This window comes from Sinocyclocheilus anshuiensis, unplaced genomic scaffold, assembly GCF_001515605.1.
Source record: "Sinocyclocheilus anshuiensis isolate Anshui unplaced genomic scaffold, SAMN03320099.WGS_v1.1 scaffold615, whole genome shotgun sequence".
Taxonomy (NCBI): Eukaryota; Metazoa; Chordata; class Actinopteri; order Cypriniformes; family Cyprinidae; genus Sinocyclocheilus; species Sinocyclocheilus anshuiensis.
In genome coordinates, this window is record NW_015552647.1 from 1 (window position 1) to 24760 (window position 24760).

Here is a 24760-nt window from a genome sequence, read left to right on the forward strand (position 1 = left end):
GATATTCTGAATACGAGTTACAACCTTCATTTTCATCTCAGGATCATTCTGCTTGCAAAAAGCATTCACCGTCTACATTCATAAAACAGAAATGCATACTATACATATTAGAATATATTAATTATTATATAACATCAAAAACACAATTCCAATCTGTAGTTCCAAATAATAAACTGAACACAGACTTCTCATTTTTGGATGAACTATTAAATTTACAATTAAAGTGAATACTTTAAAAAGGCCAAATAGTCATATCAGAACTTGAATTGATCAGTGATGATTGTAAAGTCATTCTGAATTTAGTACTATGCTATACTAAAGAGATGTACTAACCTCTCTGAACCAGTTGATGGTGTAAAAGAGCAGAGAACAGAGGAACTCTCTCTCAGCCTTAGACAGACTCTCCACCTTCTCCACCACCTCCATATCAGTCAGAATCAAAGGACAGCCTATAACAGCACAAAATTTTCCAAACATGTTTTTTTTTTTTTTTACCTTAAATACCTCTGATGCCTCTTGTGATAATCTTAATCTTGTGATAAATAATCTTACAGTTTATACACAATCATAATGCATTAATTAAAACAGAGGTATCTATTGAATTTTCTTTTTCACAGTGAACACAGTCCAGAACAAAATTATGATAAAAAAAAGCTACAGGTGTACATTATCTGACCTAGCAGAGCATCAATCTCCTCCAGATCACCCTGGTGCTGCACCTCCTCACACAACCTCAGCAGGCGGAAAAATGAGGACAGACACAAAGGAGACGCGCGCCTGTGAGAATAAAAGAATCATTCTGATTGTAACATTGCAGGGATTCAACTACTGACAATACTATTTTAACAATGTCCTTGATAAAATAAATAAAAAGGCAGATCACAGGTTGATATACTGTACTGATTACTGGCATCAACAAATAACAGTGCCTGCTTGGCCAAATAATTAAAGTCCGAACTGTGAAGTGCATATTTTATTATATTATAGGTGAATTTTCAGGAAATATTGCATAAAATAATTGTTCATATAATTTCAGCAATTTTGCATACATCACATATGATGAAGCTATATATTGTATATTAAAATATCAGTATCGGCTACTAAAACCCATATTAGTCCATTGCAATCATCTATATCGGGAATTCCCAAATATTTTTGTCAGCTGAACCCCTCTGACCTAAAACATTTGCTTGTAGTACCCCCTTATTATATCAGTCATTTATAGAATATTTTAAAACATTTGCACGTTCACAAGTTGTATTTTGGTTAATAGTCAAATGACATGCAAGTAAACAAAGTAATTGATAGTCAAACTGTTTCTATTTTACATGTTACTTATTTACATGCAACGTTCTTATTATTTAATTTCTTATTAGCTTTTCATCAACTCACAAACCCCCTGCAGATCCCAGTTTGGGAAACCTTGCTCTATATCAAGGAGCATCATTTATGGTACATAAAAAGCATCTTGTTTTACAGCCTACAGTAACAGAAGCGTTAAAATGAGTTCAGCATGGAGTATTCAGTAATGACCTCTCTTTCTTGACTCCAGCTGGTTGGGTTGTGTCTGTTTTGAGCTGCTGGTCTTGAGTCATAAGTGGCAGTAGATTGATGGCGATTCCCCCTTGACTCTCATCCTCGTCCAAATTATGCATCACAGAGGCAGGAAACACAAACGGGCTGAGAGAGACACACAAGAGGGGTCATGAGAAAGCCGACATAAAAACGCTGGAATTTAACAAATAAATGAAACAGCCAATTGCTTTGATTTGACAACAAAAAAGCAGGTCGTAAAGATTATACTACTCTTTATGAGCTCTGAATGCGTCACTCACCCTGATAAATCTGGTCCAAGGTCTACAATAAAGTCTTCCTGAAAATCCTCTAGCACACTCTTCCCGATCCATGCCTAAGAATGATATAGCCATAATAGAGAGTTTAATAAACTAATATAATACACAGTCCTTTTAGTCATGTAGAGATCCATCTGAAATGTATTGCTTTTTGTCTATAACTCAATTAAAGAGACAGTTCACCCATTAAAATACAATTCTGTTAGCATTTACTCACTCACATCATGTCATTTCAAACTCATTTGGAGACAGAATTTTAAAAATCTAATTTCTTAAAAATCTAAGATGAGGACATGAAGGCTGTTTTAAGGGGCTATTTACAGTCAATAACCCACACACACCTGAACTAGAGGGTCCAGTTTGCAGGTCTGCAGCAGGTTGGCCAGCTCATCGTAATAGAGAGCGGCAGCTTCAGGGGAACTCTCACTGCATGAGCGTACCAGCTCCAACAGAGCCATCACCTACAGACACAGCAACACTCAAAACCTTATGTGGTACATGGGTCAGCGACAACAAGTAAGGAGTGAAAGTAGGCAACACATTTATAATGTTCCAAAACTTTTCATTTCAAATAAATGGCATTGTTTTATTCTATTCTATTCATCTAAGAATCCAGAAAGCGTATTATAGTTTCCAAAAAATATTAAGCAACACAACTGTTTTCAACATTGATAATAATAAAAGATCTTGAGCATCAAATCAGCATATTAGAATGATTTCTGATGAATCATGTGACACTGAAGACTGGAGGAATGGCTACTGAAAATTTGGCTTTGCATCACCGGTAGAAATTACAATTTAAAACATTAAAAACAGTCCTCTTAAATTGAAATATATTGCTGCTTTTTACTGTATTTTTTATCAAATAACTGCAGCCTTGGTGAGCATAAGAGACTTCTTTCAAAAATCTTACAGACCCCAAATTTTTGAAGGGTACTGTGTACACTCAAACCGTCAGATCATTTCACTCACCTGTCTGTGTGTCTCTTTGGGCAGTGTGCCACCCTGAGAGCCATCAGGTTTATTTCTACATAAACAACACAAGACCAAAAACAGTAAAGACCAAAGATCACAAGCTTATACACAAGATGTATAAGTGAAAACACTGCAATGCACCAGCAAAGAGAGTACCTGCAGGCCCCCATACTGCCCACCATCATGACTGCACCAATAATACCAATACGTTTGTACTTGGGCACCGTGCTAGACAGCTGCTTACGGATGACGATGTGCATGTCATCCTGGTGAAGGACATACAGAGATTTGACAGAATTTTCAATTTTGGATCAGCTATCCCATTAATTGAAAAAATGACAACTATACCTTTAAGGTGCAGTGTGTTTCTCACCTGGATGTGTCCTCCGTGCTGCTCCTGTCCAAATGCCAGGCAGCTGAGCAGGTGGAAGAGTCGTCTGATCTGCTGTGAGGTCAGGTTGTCCATGTAGTCCAGAATACCCTGCCAGAATACCCACAATTCACACCAGCAAACTGGTTAAATATCATTATGTACTTGAAAAGACAAAATAAAACAATTTTGATTCGAGTCAATCTGACTTAATGAAAAGAACTGACTCGGAAAACCAATTTCCTTCCCTATATAGGCAGGTGTGTACCTTAACAAAAACAGTGAACTGGCTCATTTCTGCAGGCTTCTGAGATACCAGCTCACAGAGCAGCTCAAGAGCCACATCCACTTCACCACTCACACCACTGCATGCGTGTGTGACCAGAGAGCCCACCACCTCCTACATAACAAACACATATGTACTGGACATCAGTGCAGGTCTTTAAATTAATGTTAGGGCCCATAAATCTACAGTGTGTTTGTTGTGAACTGGTATTAAGAGGTATTTCTTTTCTTACCTGCTGACAGTAGGAGTCAAAGGCAGTGAAGGCCTGTTTGTACATGTGACCTCCGAAAGGCACCACAAAGCAGTCTGGAGAACGCAAGAGTCCCTGAGCTAGAGCCAGAATTGATGGGAAATAACCCCGCATAACCTGTATGAAACATTTACACCATCCTCGATATGTACAAGGGAAGCCAACACTTCATGTAGCATAAATAGGGCTGTTTCTTGGTCATAAGCATGTGAATGAAAGCAGACCTGAGCATGACCCTTAAAGGTCTTCTGCAAGAGGTTTTCCTGAATCAGACCCTTGCGAACTTTGACTTTGAGCACTCTCTCCGCCCCACGCCGGCTGTGGTTTGCATTAGTGGAGTGAAGGATGAACAGCACCAACAGGTCAACCACCTGAGAGACACAACAAGTTATGTTAATTCTTGCATGTTGGCTGTTCAGGTATGAAATGTGTCAATCTAATGGGAATCGCATAAAAACATCTTGATAGAAGTCAATCAAACCTTATGGTCGTCTGACTCATCAACATTCTCTATTGCCTGAAATTCAAAAATTCGAACAGTAATTAAATAACTTCAGTTGCATGGAAATATTGTACCTAGTGCTTGAAGGCAGAAAGAAAAACAAAAAAAGCCATCAAGATTATATGAACTCACTTTTAGCCAAGCCTCTGAGATGGTCTTCTGAAATCGGATAGCTGACTTAATGACCTCCAAAACCAAAGCCACACTGTCCTGACCATTGTTGCATGATGGGACCCTGGAGGACCTGAGTAGTGACATTAAAATCAAGAACAAGACAAGCAGAACCAGACATATTTACAACTTCTTATTTGTCATCCAGGGAATAAAGCAGTCATATGGGTTTGGGAGGGACAGATGAGAGTAAGTAAATGAAGATAGAATTTTATTCAAGAGAAAGCAGGAAAAAGTCTCACCCTGACATGGCTTTGCTTTTCATACGACTCTGGGAAGCCTGCAACACTGCTGGCAAAACACACTGCTCCAACTCCAGCTTTTTACGCAGGTCACACACCACCTGAGGAGCATGAAAGGACATGAGCATAACTACAACTCTACAGGAAATTGATTTCAAATTGTCTACCAGAGAAAATACATTTTTATGAACAAAACATAAACAAAAGGTCATAAACAAAGGTCAGTTTAGAGGCCTAACCTCATTAGCATCAGATGCAGAGATGGAGTGTAAGATGAACTTGACTACAACAGGAAGATCCTCTAACTGCACAGCAGAGAGAGTTCCCATTACTACCTCGCGCACCTGATAGAGAGAAAGACACAGTATACATTACAGTCTAAAAGGCAAAATAAATTAATCTTTTTATTCAGCAAAGATGCTTTAAAAGGATAAAAAGTGACTTTTACATAAACATACTGTACATATTTTTTAATATTTAACTTAAATACTTTTAAACTTTCTATTCATCAAACAATCCTCAAAAAATTATCAGTTAATATTAAGAAACTCTTTTCAACATTGATGATAATAGGAAATGTTTCTTGAGCACTAAATCAGTATATTAAAATAATATTTGGAGGATTATGTGACAATGAAGACTGGAGAAATGGCTGCTGAAAACTCAGCTTTGCCACCACAGGAATAAATTACATTATAAAACATGAATGTTATTTTAAATTGCAATAATATTTAAAAATATTCCTGTTTTACTCTATTTTTGATTAAATAAATGCAGCATGACATACTTCTTTCAAAAACATTAAACATAAAACCTAACCTTTCTTCTTTAAAGAATTATTTAAAGCAATAACACTGCGACCAATACGTTTTAGGGAAGATGCAGAAGATCTGCATGTTTAGAAGTACCTCTGACAGTAACGCAGAGCTCAGATTCAAACTGGATAAAGCATCCAATATAGGCACAGGGAGTTGAGTGTTTTGCTGAAGTAAACCACTGCACAAGGGAGAAGACACGAACACAGACTCACTTAAACAATATACACGATGATAATAAGCACCTACATTATAGTCGAACTCAACATTACCATCACAGCCAGCCATAATTACTAAACCAAACATAGGTCAAAACAACACAACTTTAATTCTATGCATTGGGAAATGGCACAGAAAATAACAGGCTCAGCTACTGCTGACGTACTTTAGCTCTTTGGCCATATCTCCATGCTGGGAATCCTCCAGGATTTCAGGCAGGCTGGTAATAATGTCCCGCTGGATCTCCACCGGAGCCACAGACACCATCTGCATCAGCTTACTGCTCAAATCCTACACATACACAGCAGTTATATCAGTCAGACATTGGTCACAGCAGTGCCATAATTTGGCTTTGACAAACATTTGTCTGCTACAAAGGAACTCTTGGCAATTTTGATGTTCACTGGGACATTTCCATCATGTAGGATTCTCACACAGACAGTATCAGTGGACTGTGTACCTTGCCATCTACAATTCGGTCCAGCCACTTCAACTGGTTTATTATGAGACGGGGAACATTGAGGCCATCCTCGCTCACACTGTAACAGAGCACATTGCCATCAGTGATAAGGGAATGTTACAGGACTGTGTCTGTAATTAAAGTGTGTATATAAAAAGTCATCAAAAAGACATTTACCCCTCAAACATGAATTCTGGAAGCTTTTCGAACAAAGTGTTTATGACCTGGGTCTAAATGCAGGAAAAGGAAAATATATATATATATTACTTATATTCCCCCAAAAATATTCCCCAAAATATTTTGAATAAAATAAATGTTATTAATAGCTGTAGTTAATTATTTCAACAGAACATGTAAAAAGGCTACATTAAAAAACAAAAAGTATCCTACTTTTTTTTTTTTTGGACCAATTAATTTTCATGACTTTTTCCATCTAATCATTGGATAATGGATAAGGATTTAAAAAATAACATAAAATAAAAATATAACAATAGTAAAATATATAATAAAGAACAATATATAAAAACAATATCTAAAAATAATATAAAATATATATAATATATAATTAATATATAATAAAATAACAATAACAAATGAAAAATTATATATCCAGACCAGTCTAAATGTAGGAAAAGTCAAATAATTTTCTCTTGCTTTGTATTTTAAGATGTAAATTGAGCAGATACCTGTAGCATCTCTATTCCAAGCAACAGGCGTACAAGACTTTCCTGATAGGAGCCAGAACTGATATTAGAGGGAAAATAAGTAACAATTAGAAAATTTGAGTAACAAAACAATTGCATAAAACATTTCAATGAATTCTTTTAATGTTTCAGATGGAAAAACAAGAATCGGTGCATTACTTGGTATCCTGCTGTGAAGTGGATGATGGCACGCAAGGCAGCAGGCAGTTTCTGAATCTCTCTGGGTCTTCAATGTATGTTTCCAGTGCAGATATAAACTCCTGAATTATCTATAAACAGCCATTTCACAATGTAAATATATGTAAAGTAAGCTTTTTCGTTGAAATTAAAAAAAAAACAAAACAAAGTAGTATAATGATGAGCTGTTTCTCACATTGGGGAATCTGGGATGCTTTCTTAGATGCTGCTGGAGCCGCTTTTGAAATATTACTTGGTCTACAGCTGTAAAAAAAATAAATAATAATAATTCATTAATAATTCATTCAAAAAATGTGTTAGTTATATGTGTATAAATAATGTGTTAGTTGATATGAACATGCATGTATGCATTGTGATTTCACTTTTATTGTATACAATAAATACTTTCTCATTCATTATCTTACCAATTTCATTAGCTGTACTGCCAGCTGTCAAAGTGACACCAGATTCCTTCAGAAACTGAACAAAAACTGAGTCCGGGTATGAGTCCTGTAATGAAGACTTTGTTGGTCGTCCACTGCTCTTGGTCTTTTTTGATTCTGTGCGAATGGAGAGACATTAATAAAGTCCAAAAATAAATATTTTTCATTTCACTTAATGTACAAAGATTTTAGCCATCCCAGATTTATTTTAGACGTGACGTCATCAGGGACTTACTAGGAACGTCAAGTGTGGAATCGTCATCGACTGTGATGGATGAGCGCTTCTTTTTACGCATCATCTTTAACTCAGATCAGATGGAAATGATAAATAACGGATATGACCTGTTGGGGTTACAACAAGCAGCTATTTCAGAAAACTGTACACAACTGACAGTTCAATAATGACAATCCTGGTTCAAACAATCCCAGAATCCAATCTATGAAGATGGTAAACAATCAGTTCACGCTGGCAAGAGCTAAATTACATATTCGACTAACTCGACGAAATTACCGTAGTTGAGACAAAATGGGGTCAGAAGTGTTTACCTTAACGTTACTCCCCGCGATGCTGATCTTAAACGTTTGTAATTTTGATGTGATACTAATAAATGCTGGTTAAGTTTAGACGTGAGCATAAAATGTATGCTTCCTTCAACAGGCTAAAACATCAGTCTGTCACACAAAGCTTCCCGCGCCAGTGTTCCGTCAAATCTAGGGATCGTGGTAAAATTCTCAATTCTGTTTTGATATACAAATTATTATGGGACGTTCCTGTATGTTTTGTCTATTAACTGTATCTGTCTTTATAAGTGTAAAATGCGAAAGACATCACAAAACACGTCATCAGATTCACAGATAAGAAGATAAACTTTCTCAACCATTAAGCAGTGAACAGAACACTTTGATAACACTCCCTAATATTATATGGGCGTGTATTACAAGTAGGCGTGGAGTGTCTTGCCATGATTGGTCGCTGCATAACACACCGCCCACGTTTATCAGTTTTATACAAGTGTCACTTTCCTAGATTCTGTATTAGTGATCAGCGAGACAACTGTGTGGGTCTAAACATGGCTGGAATAAAATCGTTTTACGACATCACAGCCAAAACCCTCACTGGAGAGGAGCTCAAGTTTTCTTCTCTACAGGGAAAGGTGGTCCTGATCGAGAATGTCGCTTCTCTTTGAGGAACGACCTCCAGGGATTACACCCAGATGAACGAGCTCCACGACCGCTTCTCAGATAAAGGGCTTGTGATTCTGGGAGTTCCCTGCAATCAGTTCGGCTATCAGGTAAGATGATTTACAGTAAACTCCTTGTTTGATTCAATAGCTCTTCACTGTCGAACAGGTAGGTGCCTGTGGCGCACTCCTTCTGTCACCACCTGCTGTCTTACACCTGTTTTTATGTATGATGGTTCATCTGTATACAATAAAGGCAGCCTAAATGTCTTGACCGTAACACTTATTTTTAAGTCATTAATCAACATTTGTAAATTATGTAATACTTACAAGATGATTAGTTGCTTTACAATACAATAGACATATCAAGAAATGTTAGTTTACATAATTAAATATATAGATATATTTGGATATGAATTACTGATATAATAAATTATAGTATATATTATGAAGTATTATAAAATGTGTTTTGAATGTTGATCCCATAGCCATCTTTTTAAATTGAAGAACAATAAAGAAACAGCTGTAGTAGATAGATAAATATGTGGGTGCAGTTTAAGATATGATAAATATAATTATTAATACTAATACTTTTATTTTTATAAATAACTAACTAAATAAATGTAGCTATATTTAATTAAATTATAGATTTAGATTTATTATTGAAATAAAAAGTACATGTAAAAGACTCAATAACCAAAGCAAAACTCAGTTGTATCAAATGTGCTTTTATGCATATAAAATGTACCAAATTTACTGAATAACTAAATAAAAGATTTCTTATTAATACATTGTTAATACAGTATATGTAAGAGACTTAACAACCAAAGCAACACTCAATAAAATTTGCTTCTATGTTTATAAAATTTACCAAATCAAGTCAAATTAAGTAATCACATATAAAAAAGTGACCACATATGTGCGTATTAAGCAATACTCTTTTGAAATTATTTTCCTTTGGCTTAGTAGTAATTTTGTTTTAAAAAGATTCTCTAATATGGTTATTGTATATTTTTTTTCTTCTAATAAATAAATGTAATAATGAGCCATGACTATACTCAACCCTTGACTATATTCTCAATTTAGGAGGGCCTCTCATACTTCACTACCTAATTAGATATTGTTTAGTAAAGACATAATAATCAAAGTTATCTATCTATCTATCTATCTATCTTTTGCTTTGCTGTTTTAGGAAAACTGTACAAATGAAGAGATCCTTCCGTCCTTAAAGTATGTCCGTCCTGGCAATGGCTTTGAACCTAAATTCCAGCTCTTGGAGAAGGTCGACGTGAACGGGAAAACCGCTCACCCTCTCTTCGTCTTCCTTAAGGAGAAACTTCCATTCCCGAGCGATGAGCCAATGCCCTTCATGAATGACCCCAAATTTATCGTGTGGAGTCCCGTGTGCAGAAACGACATCACTTGGAATTTCGAGAAGTTTCTCATTGGATCTGATGGAGTGCCATTCAAACGCTACAGCAGGAGATACCTGACCAGCAACATCGAGGGAGACATCAAGAAACTTCTCAGCATAGCCAACTAAAATGGTTTTGTGGTCAAAAGGGTGTCAAAATAAATCAATATCCCAGCTTCTGCATTTCATACCTTCCTTGACCTATATGGGTCTCCAATAGGTGTTCATGACAGGTTGTGCTCTCATGTGCATGATGTTGCTGTGTTTGGACTTTTACTTCATGAAGGTGCTCCTGTAAACATACTTTGTCTGTGGGGAGCATCTGATGCCGTGCAAACGTCCTAACTGAACAGTTTCATTTAGCTCTTGTATGGCACAACATGCAATTTGGACCAATAAATGTGTTTTCTACTCAAGACTAAAGATTGCCTTTTTTATTTCAGCGTCAGTTAATGTGGCAGGACAAAAACACAGAGCTTTAGGGTTTTGTCTGTTGTGTAAAACGGTACTGATCATCAGGTGCTTTGAAGAGATTCATTCTGTATTAATGAGTTCCAGTGGAAACTTATCTCTAGTGTGGGGGTGTGAGGCGGGAGTAGAATTTCCCACTGCACTTACTAAGCCAAACATATTTGCATGCAGTTGCACTTACCTTCAAAAAAAAAACAAAAAAAAAAAACATTCATTTTGAAAAAATAAAATATAATAACTGACCACCAAATCAGCATATCAAAATTATGATCATGAAGGATCATGTGGCACTAAAGACCAGGGCCCGTATTCACAAAACATTATATCTTACCACTAAGAGTTCTCCTAAATAGCAGTAAAAGTTTTTAACTAAGAGTTTTCTCTTAAAACCTATTCACAAAGCTGCTGAGACAAACTTTTCTGAAGAATAGAGAGAAGTCTTAAGCTAAGAGCAAGGGCGGGGTTGACCTTGTTGCTATGGATGATGTCAGCATGTTTACTAACTTTGCAAACATTGGCTGATAGGGGGAGGGGTCTCTGTCAGAGATTTATTCATAGAAATATTGTAGAGTGCAATATTATGTTGCCACATTCAAATAAAGATTTTAAAATGCAGGCAAATGTCACTAATTCAGTATCTGTTCAGCTAATTGTCAGCCTCTTACATGTATGCTTCTCATAATAGGCGAATATGCATATAAACAGCCTTTTAATGAACAAAGTAGAATAATCATGGCTGATAGTAAGACATGCAAACATAAAAGAAAACCAAACTGGACACAAGCACAGTTGTTACTTTTGCCCAGCTAGTTAATGAAAACAAGAATACAATCAAAGGAAAATCTGGAGTTGGGATCATCTCCAAAACCAAAGGTGATACCTTTATAAAAGCTCATTATCGGCAAATATTTCTAAAATGTTTATGTTCTGAGGCAGATTGCCAGCAACAGCCATTTTAGGATAGTTTGTGGCTTGGTCTTAGTGACTTGGGAGTCCTCTTCACTACTCCTAATGTTTCACAGATTTAGGAGCTAGTTTTAGTGCAAAAACACTTTGTGAAATACTTTGAGCAAAAAATTAGGAGTCCTAAATTTAGGACTGAAATGCCCATTATTTTTTATATTTTCTCCTAAATCAGCGAGTTATGAGTTACTTTTAGCCAAAAGATATTTTGTGAATACGGGCCCAGATTACTGGCTGCTGAAAAATCAACTTAGAAATAACAAGAATAAATTACATATTAAACACACAAATACTATAGGAATAAATATATAGAAATATAAAGAGTTTTTTTAATTGTAATATTTCACAATATTATTGTTTACGGTTTATCAAATAAATGCAGGGTTGGCGAGAATAAGATTGCTTGACATCATTCGATACACAACAAAAATATCTAAATGCACACATCATTAAAAAAATGTTGCAAACATTCATACATCCATTTCCGTTTACAACAGCCAAAACCAATGCAGATTTCACCATGTACTCTCAAACCAGTTGAACTAGTTATGCAAGTCTTTCCAGCCAATAATTTTACATTTTATATTTACGTTTATGTATTTAGCAGATGCTTTTATGCAAAGTGACTTGCATTGCATTCAAGGCTTATACATTTCTATCAGTTTTTGCATTCTGTTGGAATCAAACACATTACCTTGGTATTGCTAGTGCAACTGCAAATAATATAAAATAGCAATAACAAATAATGGGTAGCTACGTGGAATCATTTAACTGATCCTGAAGATTATGACAGATTCATAAATCATCTGATGCAAATTGATTTACTTAATGTTATATAAGGAAAAAAACAAAACAAAGCCACTACCTATAATCAGGCTTCCGCATTTTATTATATTTTCAATTCAAATAGGCTTTAATCAAAATCTGGTGTTGCACATGTTGGCATGATAAATAGAACAACACAAAGCAGCCATGTACTGTGCCCCAGATTATGATTATGTACATCTATGCAAGAAAGGTCTATGAAATTACAAAAACAAAAAATGTTTAAATGGATGTTTTACTAATGAAGGAGCTGCAGGGGGACAGCTTGAGTCAATGATCAGTTTGTCTTAAATTTTACATCTGGATTCATAAATAACAAGAGTGGATTTACCAGTCAGTGACTGCCAATACCATAGAGAGGTAAACACCAGGAACAACCATCTAGTTTTGCAGATTCAAAAATAGCATGCTATTTTGCCACACAAAAAAAGAATATGATTTGTGTATTATGTTCTTAGCAGTAAGAAGCACGTGTCATTTGAGCTTTGAATTGTTGCTAAAGCCATTTGACACATAATGCCACAACTAATCACATGGCAGATGTGCCAATGTACATCTACAGGTAATGATAAAAGCTATTCTTTTAATCAATAAGGTTGTTCTTAATTAGAACAACAGCCATTGTTTGTGTTCCTCTTTGTCGTGTACCTGTACCTGTTCAAGTGTCATAAAATTAGCACCACATTCGATATTCCTTTGGACCGAAGCCATTTAGACAGGAGAAAAATCCACCAAAAAGAAATGAAAATTGACTATTACATAGCACAACCATCATATCTGGAAAAAAATAAAATAAAAATGCTCGGGCACGACCGTGACTTACGTTGTTCCACATTTTCATAAGCTTCCCTTTTCACAGTTTTTGGGCATAAAAGGCTGTTAGTGTGAATATATTAGAGAGCAGCCCCCCCAAAAAAACAACATGATAATAAACTTGACATTTTGTGGCATCCTTATAGCTGAGCGACTTTGAAAGTGAAATATTTCACCCTCCGGCATGGTATATTTAACAAAAAGCGTGACTTGTGATAGGATAAATGAAACATGGAGACAATATTTAATATAAGAGCGCAAGCTTCTCCGAGAGAATCTCTGTGCTTATCACCACACGCTTAAGTTATTAAACACAGAGAGTCTATTCTTCACACGAGGCACATGTTACAAGATGCTGATAGCTAGAGTCCAACGTAAGTGGGTAGAGGCATAATTTAAACATGTCAGATGAGCGTAATGTTGCATACATAGTCTATGTCTAGGCATTTCCCCTCTCCTTATCTAGAGCATCTAACATTCATGTCGTCCAAAGAGAGGTTATATTGCCGTTTCACCCTCGTTCTCATTTCAGACTAAAAGAAATACTTCTAGCTTCTATGATCAGCAGGCATCAAGGTCCAAGAATAAAGTCTTTCATATCACGCTTCAAACTAAAATTCTCTTTATTTATTATTAATATTCTTTTTTGGCTCTTGATAAAAAAAAAAGGAAAAAAAAAATTAAAATAAAGCTAAAAACAAAGGGCCTGTTTGTGAGCCTTTAATAGTCACTGAAGTAGCCAGGGATGTGTGTCGATGCATTGATGATTTTATCTTTATGTAGTTTTTGTTTCAGTGCCAGTCCTTGAAAGACTAAAAGAAACTCAGTTGGTGTCCATGTGGTCATCCGGGGTCTCTGGAGCTCCGCCTAGTGATGCGGAGGGGGTGGATTTGGACGGCGTGTCCACATCTCTGCGTTGGTAAAATAGCACATAGGCTGCTTTAGTCTGTGGAGAAGAACAAAAAAGACAATTCTGAGTCAGTTTACAAACTAGCAACTGCCAATTCCCAGTTTCCATATTGGACTTTGAGACTCATTAACCACTGTGGAATGCTTTATGAGTCTGCAAAAGATAATAAAACGGAAAAGCGTAGTAGCCTCACCACAATCTGATCCTCAGTTGCAGACGACACACTGCTGTCGTCAAAGTAATACCATTTGCCATCCACCTTGTTCTTGCCGTATGCCGTGTCTGCAAGAGGAAATGAAACGTAGTGCTTAACGGCTGAACTTTGGCAATCAAAAACAAACCAAGCTATCATTTCCAGGCAGCAATATAATGACAAATACATAAATTATCAACTCCGTGATATACTTTCTGTAGTAATCCATCAAACATGAGATATCCAACTAGGCTGCAAAGGTGAACAAGTGAAGGTGATAAAGGGAAAATCAAAGGCTGCTGACACAATCTGTGAGTCGACCCAGTTATGTATTAATATGATTGTTAATACATAACTGAACATATGAATAGTAAAGGGGTGATTTCATTATTATAAAATATAGGAGTTGTGCAAATTGAGTGACTTACAGTGGCCTCCGCCCATTCCTCCATAGTGGTTGGAAACAGCAATGAGGTCATAGACGTATGGGTCAGCTTTGGGGTCACAAACAAACTCTGACATGTTCAAGTCCCTGTGTGAGAAAGTTTATATTTATTTCCAAACATGAAGTCACCAGAATTCCAGAAGTTTTCTAACAGTTCATTTGTAAAGTTAATTTCATCAAAACACATAAAAACGACCAAAGTTCAATCACCAACAGTAAGTGTGGCTGATCAAATTGTTTATTTGAAATTATTTTAATCAAGACATCAGTACATAAGTACTAGACAGTAGTTCTGGGTTAGTGTATTCCTTTTACCACAATGAACAATGGACGGCATTGTCTGTCCAGACAAGCATGACTCGGCTTCCCAGAAATTGACACCAAACGTATTGCACCTGACTTTTGTGCACTCTTTCCTGCTTCCTGTTCAGTAAGGTAACCCTGACCAAATCCAAATAGGATCAAAGCCAAATGCAAATGGCAAATAACATGTTGAGAAAAAAAGTCGTCCAGAAATGTGGCATTTTTGGTATCTGAAGTGTCAATATTCTGCATGCAATAAATGAATGTCACACTATAACTAAAATTAATTTGATGAAAATAAAAATCTGATGTATTAATACAAAGTTACACCTGAAGTTAGGTGTACATTGAGGCCTAAGACAATGACAAAGTATTCTGTGTGGAGAGAAAACCTTTTTGGCGCCATCTGGTGGGAAATTTATACAAGCACTTTATATGAAGAGGACACACTTTTCGGGACAAGTCCCACGTTTTTTTGGAGTACTGTTTTAAGATATTATGTAATTTAAAATTAACAGACTTAAGATTAGTTAAAAAAAAATAGGAATAATAAAAAATGTAATAAATTATGTGTGTGTGTGTGTGTGTGTGTATATATATTTATATTTATATTAGGGGTGTCAGTTTAACGCGATAATTAGTTATGAAAAAATAACGCGATTAAAATATTTTAATGCCGTTAAAGCACTAGCCCCGCCCCCAGACCTGGACCTCATCTTATATTTCATACCCTTGACTGTTGACAAATATGATACAGGGCAACGACCCCATAAACGAAGTTATGCACTAAAATTCAAGATATTGGGGCAAAAATGCCCCTGTATGAGTTTTTGTCTCATTTATATCATATGATAAGCGATATCACACAAGCAGCAAGATCAATATCACACGAGTGCTGTTTTTGTCAAGAACATGAGTGCAAATCATAGACTGTATAAGGTCCAAACAGGGACGGACTGGGAGTAAAAAACGGCCCTGGATTTTCTCCCAAATAGGCCCACCACAACTACACTGCAAAAAATGGCTTATCTTACTTAGTATTTTTGTCTTGTTTCTAGTCAAAATATCTAGAAATTCTTAAATCAAGATACTTTTACTAGATAAGCCAAATGACTTAAGATATTTAGTCTTGTTTCCAGGGGGAAAAAAATAAATTAAGCGCATTTTGCTTAAAACAAGTAAAATTATCTGCCAGTGGGGTAAGTAAAATATTCTTGTAACCTGAGGTTATTTCAAGGTAACCTGATGTAACCGTTCGCTTTTTTTTCTTTTAGCTTCTCCCAACTGCCTTTATCTTCACGTTTTTTTGCTTGCCATCACGAGCCCTCTCTCCTTCTCGTCAGTTTCAGTTTATTATAAGCAAAAATAGATTGCATTAGCACCACCTTTTGTCGGCCGTCAACATCACTTAATTTGACACTTTTTCTTTTATGGTGAACCAGCCAGGCCGATGTGTTACATTTTAAACACAATATTGTGTTTTTGTTCAATTTTGCCAATGAAAATATTACCTATAAAGCCACAGCAGAACTGTTGTGGTCTCCGAGCAACACAGCAGCATTTAATTTCTGAATGAATCCTTGTTTTGAACGAATCTTGTGAACCAATGATTCAAAGGCCCATTCATAGTGAACCGTTTACTGAAAACCTGAATGAATCAGCCATTTGAACGAATCGACTCATAAAGACATTTACCGCCACCTGTTGGTAGTTTTAGTTTCTTCTTTAGCATATCATTTAATAAATACATAAATAAAAAGGGATAGTTCACCAAAAATAAATAAATCAATCAATTCTGTCATTTACTCACAACATACAAGAAGGTATTTTGAAGACTGTTGGTAAAGCTGTTTTGGTCACCAGTGGCTTTCATTGCATGAATACAAATACTGAGATGTTTCTCAAATTATCTTATTTTATGTTCCATACTTTATGTTAGGCAGTTGTAGCCTAAACATTTAACACAATAATAGCTTTAAATGATCTTTCGGGGGTATTTTTTTACAGCCAAATTTAGTTTGCAAATTTTAGTCCCGCAACAGATTTACCTAATTGGAAAGTCTACAACAGTGTCGAGCTTGTCTCTCCAGCAGCGGTTGTAAGAGAAGCGCTTCAGATGCACGACCAAAATGCGAGGGAGAGACCACAGGTCAAACTTCTTTGTGGCCTGCTGGTGTTTCTTACACGTGGGGCAGTACCTGCAGAGGAGCACAGCAATCAATAAAACTTCACTAAATGTGGTAATACTTCAGTAAATAATTTGACCTTGAAAGTATGGGCAGTAAATGTCACAATGTGTAATGATCGGAACATCCTCCTCACCAGGGGTCGTGTTCTCCCAGGGTCTCCATTGTAGTAAAGAGCTCGATGCATTCTCTTAAAGCTACTGTAGTCTTCTTCTTCTGAGCATGTAGCATGCTCTCATGTTTGTCATAGGCCTGGGGAGAGACTTCAAATTAATGTCTGAGGAGACTTAGCAGGTAGCTAAAAGATGGTTGACTAGTCAGTTTTTACTAAGGTTTATGGTAGACATTATAATAATTCACGTATCTGTACCAAAAATGTCAGTACTGCATGGGAATTGAGGCAAGACTTTTAAAAATTAAAAAATTGTTTTTAAAAACAGTTTAAATTAAATTGCAAATATTTAAGTGACAGTAAAAAAAAAAAGTTTTTTTTTTTTATATTTCTATTCATCAAAGTATCCTCAAAAGAAAGTATCACCACTGTTAAAAACTAAGCTCAGAATTGCTTCAAGAGAGAATCGCAACGCCTTCGGAAAATCTCAGAATCGATGCAGAATCATTTCTCGATTCGTGATGCATCGATTTATTGTCCCAGCCCTAGTATTTTGATGAAATAAAAGCAGCCTTGGTGATCATAAGAGACATCCTTCAAAAACCTAACAAAAAATCTTGCAGTCCCAAAAACGTTTGAACAGTAGTGTAATTTTGCACAATTAGTGGATTAGAGGGCATTACCTCAGCCTCCTGGTCATCGTAGCACAATTTCTTTGTGTCTGAATCCCAATCAATGGCTACTGTAGAGTGAGCTGTAGAAAGGAATATCTGTCAGTTTTTATTTTAAGAATAAGAGCAAGTGACCCTAAAGAGTTAAAGTCAGACAAATACAGCAACAGTTAATAATCCTCCTGATTTATTTGATTAATTTTTAGTATCAAATGTAAAAAGGTAATAGTTACTTGTGAGCTTTAGGAGATTGCCATCAAATGGGAGAGAACTAATGTTGGCTGTGCCGTAGGAGTTGACCATGCTGAAAGAAAAGAGTTTCGGTCGAGAAGTAAAAGATTTTCCACCGCTGCAATTGGGCCCATTCTCTGGTTCTGAATCCTCCTCTCCATCCACAGTGTCTGAATTACTGTTCTCTGGTTCTGGACTCTCCTGGTGATCCATGGCTTCCTCATCACCTGAAATAAATGCATACAACAAAATCAGATCTGTATCTGATGAATGTTAAAAAAAACAAATGGATGACAGTGTGAATCAGAGTATGTGAGCGGAGCGGCGTGATTTTGCCTGGAGCTAGGAGCGGATTTTTTGAAAGTCGGAGCGTTGAGGTTTTCTCTCGCTCCGAGAACGCTCCATTACCGCTCCGTCACGAGCACAAATTATGCCAACTCACGCATTAAACATAATTAATTAGCTTGACAGATATGTGGATCACATATGAAGGTTAAAATGGCGATGGACGAGTGCGGAAGGTTAAAGCATGTTTTAAATTGTAATTTGTTAATCTCCGCTCGAAACGAATGTGCTGATACATTGCTGCACACAGACAGAACACACAAGCTCGCACATAACGTAAAGATCGCGCGCATACATTCAGGAATGAAGAAAATTTGGTCAACACTGTCCTGTGATTTATCAGCTTAAAAACAGAAAAGTTACAGCATATTCTTTCTGTTTCTGAAGTAACTACCCTCAGCTTTGCCATAGTAGAGAGATGTTGCACAGACAAGTAAGCTAAGCGAGTTAAGCAGTCATTTAATATGGACTTGGGCTAATTGAAGTTCCAATAAACCATGTTAAAACTATTCTTCTAGTATTATGCATTTATTTTTCATTTAATATCATTTCTGAACAGAACTTTGATTTTTCAAGCATAGTGAAATAATTTAGCTGTGGAGTGAAGGCGGAGCGGTGTTTCTGATCAGTGGAGCAAGGAGTGGAGCGGGAAAGGGTGAACCCAGAGCAGAGTGATTATTGAATGCTTGGAGCGCGGAGGGGAAATTGTTGCCGCTCCACTCCGCTCACATACTCTGGTGTGAATGCAGCATTTGGGAGTATTATGCAAGTGTCAGTGACCTACCATCATAAACTCCATTGGGGCCATTGCAGGTTCCAGAGTGGTTGCTGCTGTTGGATCCAGCGCTGCAGGAAGCTCCATCTGAAACTGGGCTGCTGCAGCCACTCAGGCCTGTGCTGTGACTGGACACTGAAGCGAGGCATTCTGGTGATTGGCTGCTACTAGAGGATGTGGCCGAGGCAGATGCTCTACTGTCTGTAATGGTACCCTGTGAACGTTTAACATAGCGCCTAAAACAAAAGACAGATAAAGGGTCAACCAAGTTTGCAGTAACAGAACTGGTGTAAAATTGAGATAGACCACTAAAGCACAACACCAACCCGATCCTCTCCAGCACGCAATCATAAAGGGTATCTACAGTAAGGTTGTGGCGTGGGACGGTGATGAGGAGAGGCTGGCCGAAGAGCATCGTGCCCGAAGAGCCTCCGCTGTGCTTAGCATGCCTCTCTCTGAAGTACACTGGCAGGTTCATCTTATCACTATCTTCCTCTAACACCTCATAACTAAACCACAAAGACACAATCAGTAAGAGGCCACTCACTCAAACACACTTAGCTGAACGGCAAAACTTACATTTTGCAAAACAATTCAATAAACATATGCTCCAGTTCAGAAGTTTGGAGTCAGTAAAAGTTTTTTTTGTTGTTGTAGTAAGAAATTAATACTTTTAATTAACAAGTAGGCATTAAATAGATAAAAAATGAAAGTAAAGATATTTACAATGTTATAATTAGAGCCCAACCGATATGGGCTTTTTGGGGCCGATACCGATATTAGGGAGTAAAAAAGGCCGCTATCGATATATCGGCCGATATTCTTTTTGTATATTATAGTACAGTACCAGTCAAAAGTTTGGACACTTTCCCATTTGTGTGTCCAAATATTTGACTGGTACTATATATAGAATACAGTATATACATAAACAGAATATACAGTCGTGGTCAGAATTATTGGCACCCTTGGTAAATATGATCAAAGAAGGCTGTGAAAATAAATCGGCATTGTTAATCATTTTGATCTTTTATTTAAAAAAATTCACATAAATCTAACCTTTCATTGGAGAATAAGAATTTTAAATGGGGAGAAATATCATTATGACATAAATGTTTTTCTCAAATACACGTTGGACACAATTATTGGTACCCCTAGAAATTCTTATGAGTAAAATATCTGTGAAGTATATTCCCATTCATATTTACAATTTTGAGCATACCAGGGTGATTATGAACATGAAATTATCCAGCCATGGCTTTCTGTTTCACAGGAATATAAATAGGAGGGAAAACAAAGGCCAAATTCCCTTAATCATCCATCACAATGAGATGTTCAAGAAAAAGAAATCAAGAAAATAAAATGCTCTCATCCAAAAACAATCTCCAGCATATTCTGTTGTCAGACACGACTGGAACTTCAAATGGGACTGGCTTCTATGGTCAGATGTAACAAAAAAAAATAGCTTTTTAACAACAAACACTCAAGATGGGTTTGGCGCACACAGGGATAAAAAAGTACCCCATGTGTACAATGAAATATACTGCTGGATCTTTAATGTTGTGGGCCCTGTTTCGGAACAAAGCAATCGATCTACAGGTGTGAAAGCACCCTTAGAGAAAAACATTTGTGTCAATGATATTTCCCCCCCATTTTAAATTTTATTCTCTAATGAAAGGTTAGATTTGTGAATTTTTTTTTATAAAAGATCAAAATGATTAACAATACAGATTTATTTTCACAGCCTTCTTTGATCATATTTACCAAGGGTGCCAATAATTCTGACCACGACCATATATATACATATAGAAATTTTTTGCAATGATCACTCTTATACTTATATATAATATACACACTTACAATGACGTGACAGAGATACGTAATGGAGGCAGGGCATTTAACAATACATTGTATTATCCAAAATGAGTCTGACCATCAGTGCACTGAACAGTAAAGTTGAAGTTTATTCAACTTGAATTCAAATCAATTCCATTCTAAGTTATGGTCGCGCTAGCAGTATCACGCACAGCGGACTTCCCCCCCGATGTGCGCGCACACACACACACGTGTGCACCCTCCCACTAGTATTTGTAAATCTTAAGCCGCAAAACGACTATTTAAATATGAATTCTTCGTGTCTCTGTGTTAATGAATGGCGCAGAGGTGCAGTTTTGTTTACCACTTGTACTGAAGCGCGCGTGATGCTTGCGGTGATTTTAGCGTCTGTCTTCTCACTGAATGAGGACATAAATACATGAACAACATCTCCAGAACTGCCCTGAGAGTCACTTCATGAGCGTTTAAATGTTTAATTTGAGTAAAACTATCCTCATATCATATACACACAGAAACGTAAAGGTATTCATGGCAACCCCTTAAAATAAAAGTTTGGTTTAATTTGAAGGCATTGCGGCAGAAATATATTACTATTGTTCAGTAGAATGTACGTAATAGGCTGCTACTACTACTACTAAAATTATTAAAACCTTATTTTTAAGGAATAATCATGCAATATTTCTTCAATGTTTTAATTGTAATATTAAATGACTTTTATTTTCCAAAAATTTTGTTTAATTTTCATTACTTAAAAGATAGATTAAATGAATATTTTATGCCTTAAAAATGTAAATACACAACACATAGTTTCTGAGCAAAAAATCATAAGGCTATTGTAAGAATAAATGAAACTTGTTTTTATGCTTTCAAATAATTAGACATGCTAAATCAGAATTTGGTAACAATAAAACATTAGGTTGGAAAAAACAAAACCTTCCATAGGGCCCTAAACATGTAATTTTTGTTAAACTTTTAATAAATTGATGTTAAATTGTTTAAGTTTCATGATTTTAATTACATGCTTTTTGATTAATAAAATTTAATGTAACCATTAAAAAGTCCAGAAAAAAAAAAAAAACGGAGTAGTGCCCGCAGAAAATTCCAATTTGCCACCAAAAGGAACAAATCACATTTAAAACAAACTAAAATAGAAGTTATTTGGAATTTTTGTAATGTTTCAACAATATTACTTTATTTTGGATCAAATAAAAAAGGTAACTTGGTAATCATAAGAACCATCTTTAAAAATATATATATATATACACACTGAACCCAAACTTTTGAACAGTAATGAAAGTAGAATTTAAGAAATTACTTACATAAAAATGTCATCCTTCTCCATGATGTGATTGAGACCGTCATCCTGTCTGTAGATTTTGTGGAATCTGTGATTGTAAACATCTGCCACAACCATCTAGAAAACAGAAAACAATCTCAGACTGTCTGCTAGAAATGTATGCCAGTGTTATATACTGTAGAAGAAGACATTAAAGGAACAGTTCAGCCAAATAAGAAAATAGCCATCATTTACAACAACCTCATTTTGTTACAAACTCATATGACTTTCTTTGTGAAATAGAACACAAAATGTCAAATTTACATGCTTTATTCCAAGGTAGCCACATGGGCTTATAACAGTATGGGGGTGGGTAAATGATGACAATTGTTTTATTTTTGAAGGTACCATCTCTTGAAGCAATATTAATAATAGAAAAAGAGGTGTTAGGTTGGGAACCACAAGTCTTACATTCTCTGAAGGAACTCCAGATAGCTTGGCCAAAGCACTGCACAGGTCTGCCACTACACCCATTTTGGGAACTACTACACGATACTGGAAGATAACAAAAGTATCTTTTAGCCAACCTCCTGAACTAAAACATGTAACTGAGTGTTTTCAGGAAAACGGTTCTTACTTGCATGGGTCTAAACTGTGGGTCAGTGTGGACCAGGAACACCTCCATAGTGCGATCCTTTTTCATGGGCAGGGGCAGTGTGAGGTAGCAGAAGGGGTCAAAGGTAACAGAAACTTTGGAGCATTCTGGGCAAACCAGCGTAGATTTGAACAAGCCATGGAAGATGTCCACAATTATTGAATCGTTCCGCAACCGGTGATTCGCCCATGCTTCCTTGGCTACAACCTACAGACAAATGAGAGTACTGTAGGTCAAATAACATTCTTCAGTTTAAAAGTAAAGGTCCAAATGCCTACAATGTTATAGAGGTTTTCAGAATAATGCTTACTCACTAGCACAACAGAAACAATAGCTTTTTCCTAGTAATTTATTGTTTTGACTACTTCTGTATTTTGCTTCCAACTAAAATAGCATGCTGTGGTTTACACATAATGATGTAAGGTTTACCTCATCAGGGCGCCCCTCAGCATCTCTCAGGGCCAGATAAGGCTTCTTCTTAACACGGTTAAGGTCCTCATGTAAGCCGTCCAGCAGAAAGGCCAGCAGCTCCTGAGAGTCTTGTTGCTGGTACCCTGAGAACTGCGGGGCAAACCGGCCCACTTGGGTCTGACGAGAGAGAAGATATGTTTCAACATTCAGATTGAATTATAAGGGTTTGTGTTAAAAATGGCCAATGATATCCACAGTAACTTTAGCCTCTGTAAACTATAGATTCACTCACTTTAAAAGTGCGTGGAGCAACATAACTGCTCCGACTAAGCCACATCTGTTTGACCAGATCCGCATAGGCCTCTGCAATCTCCCCTCGCATCCCTAATGGATTTTCCCGGTTGATCTCAGCTTCGTACCGGTCCTCCAAGAAATATTCCGTTAGAGGGGGAGTGTTGCTCAGGCACTGAAATAAGAAGTCACTTAGAATGAGAAGGAAATAGTCTAAATCAAGAAGACAGGGTTTGGCTGCTAGATGTCATAACTACACAATCTGGGCCTTCTTCCATTGACACTTCACCATTGAGTGAATATGGCAGATTTCAAAACATACTGTGTAAATAAACATTCATTTTTGAATACCTGGAGGGCAGAGTTCATGAAGCAGGTGTTGCCCAGGTTGCTCAGACCGCAGAGGCCTGGCTGAGCGGTAGATTCTCTGTAACTGTAGGAGCTGTAGGAGTTGTAACCTCCCAGTCTGCAAAATGTATGGTGGGTTAGCAAAGACATTGACCATGAGTTACCACCACAATTATGGCCATCACAACTGGTCAACCAAATACTGAATACAAGAAAACTGAAACCTTGTTTTAGTTCGCTATTTAAACTCTCACAGTAAGGAACAAAACTAGTTTAACTATGGCGTAATTTAGGACTGTTTTGATTTAATCTCAAGCTGACCTGTTACCAGAAGTACTGTTGTTCAACATGTAGCCAGAGTTGCTATTGCTATCCCCATTTGTTATTGTGGAGGATATGGTGGCAGATGAGTTTGAAGCGAGTTTTGGGGAGGTTGTATAATTCCGAGAGGTGGAAGTACTGGACCTAGGCATAAATCAAAGACTAGGTTAGGGTAAATCCAAGCAGTGTTGCAAAAAGGGTTACTGGCAATCAAAGTAATGGATTTAAAAGAAAATGACACCTCCAGATTAGGGCTGGACAATAATTCAATATCAATATGTATCGCGATATAATTTTTTTCAATAACGGTGATATGATTT

General features: G+C 36.7%; 2 protein-coding genes and 1 pseudogene across 2 annotated transcripts in view; 1 reads left to right on the forward strand and 2 right to left on the reverse strand.

The window, feature by feature from the left end:
• Positions 1-3: 3 nt before the first annotated feature.
• On the reverse strand, positions 4-8155 carry LOC107666962 (Fanconi anemia group D2 protein-like; the record flags this gene model as incomplete). The annotated part of the gene is made up of 26 exons (XM_016458520.1): positions 8014-8155; positions 7703-7809; positions 7450-7584; positions 7221-7288; positions 7007-7116; positions 6830-6887; positions 6321-6373; positions 6144-6222; positions 5850-5974; positions 5558-5645; positions 4889-4993; positions 4650-4750; positions 4369-4480; positions 4216-4251; positions 3959-4105; positions 3717-3851; positions 3467-3598; positions 3202-3309; positions 2985-3094; positions 2826-2880; positions 2195-2314; positions 1836-1909; positions 1534-1680; positions 677-777; positions 334-449; positions 4-72 (listed from the first exon to the last, which is right to left on the reverse strand). Coding segments are annotated over exons 2-26 (2448 nt in total), but the record flags the coding sequence as incomplete, so codon positions are not given.
• Positions 8156-8492: 337 nt separating this feature from the next.
• Positions 8493-10490, forward strand: LOC107666975 (glutathione peroxidase 2-like; annotated as a pseudogene).
• A 3213-nt stretch (positions 10491-13703) lies between these two features.
• Positions 13704-24760, reverse strand: part of LOC107667006 (ubiquitin carboxyl-terminal hydrolase 4-like) — a 17614-nt gene continuing 6557 nt past the window's right edge. Inside the window, exons 7-22 of the mRNA XM_016458571.1 lie at positions 24441-24584; positions 24123-24237; positions 23773-23946; positions 23499-23657; positions 23052-23276; positions 22886-22969; positions 22458-22552; positions 19632-19814; positions 19315-19541; positions 18188-18412; positions 17967-18037; positions 17308-17423; positions 17034-17183; positions 14666-14769; positions 14238-14326; positions 13704-14080 (exon numbers count right to left, since the gene is read on the reverse strand). Coding sequence (XP_016314057.1) covers positions 13958-14080; positions 14238-14326; positions 14666-14769; positions 17034-17183; positions 17308-17423; positions 17967-18037; positions 18188-18412; positions 19315-19541; positions 19632-19814; positions 22458-22552; positions 22886-22969; positions 23052-23276; positions 23499-23657; positions 23773-23946; positions 24123-24237; positions 24441-24584 — 2284 coding nt within the window. The 3' untranslated portion in view covers positions 13704-13957. The remainder of the gene's footprint in view (positions 14081-14237; positions 14327-14665; positions 14770-17033; positions 17184-17307; positions 17424-17966; positions 18038-18187; positions 18413-19314; positions 19542-19631; positions 19815-22457; positions 22553-22885; positions 22970-23051; positions 23277-23498; positions 23658-23772; positions 23947-24122; positions 24238-24440; positions 24585-24760) is intronic.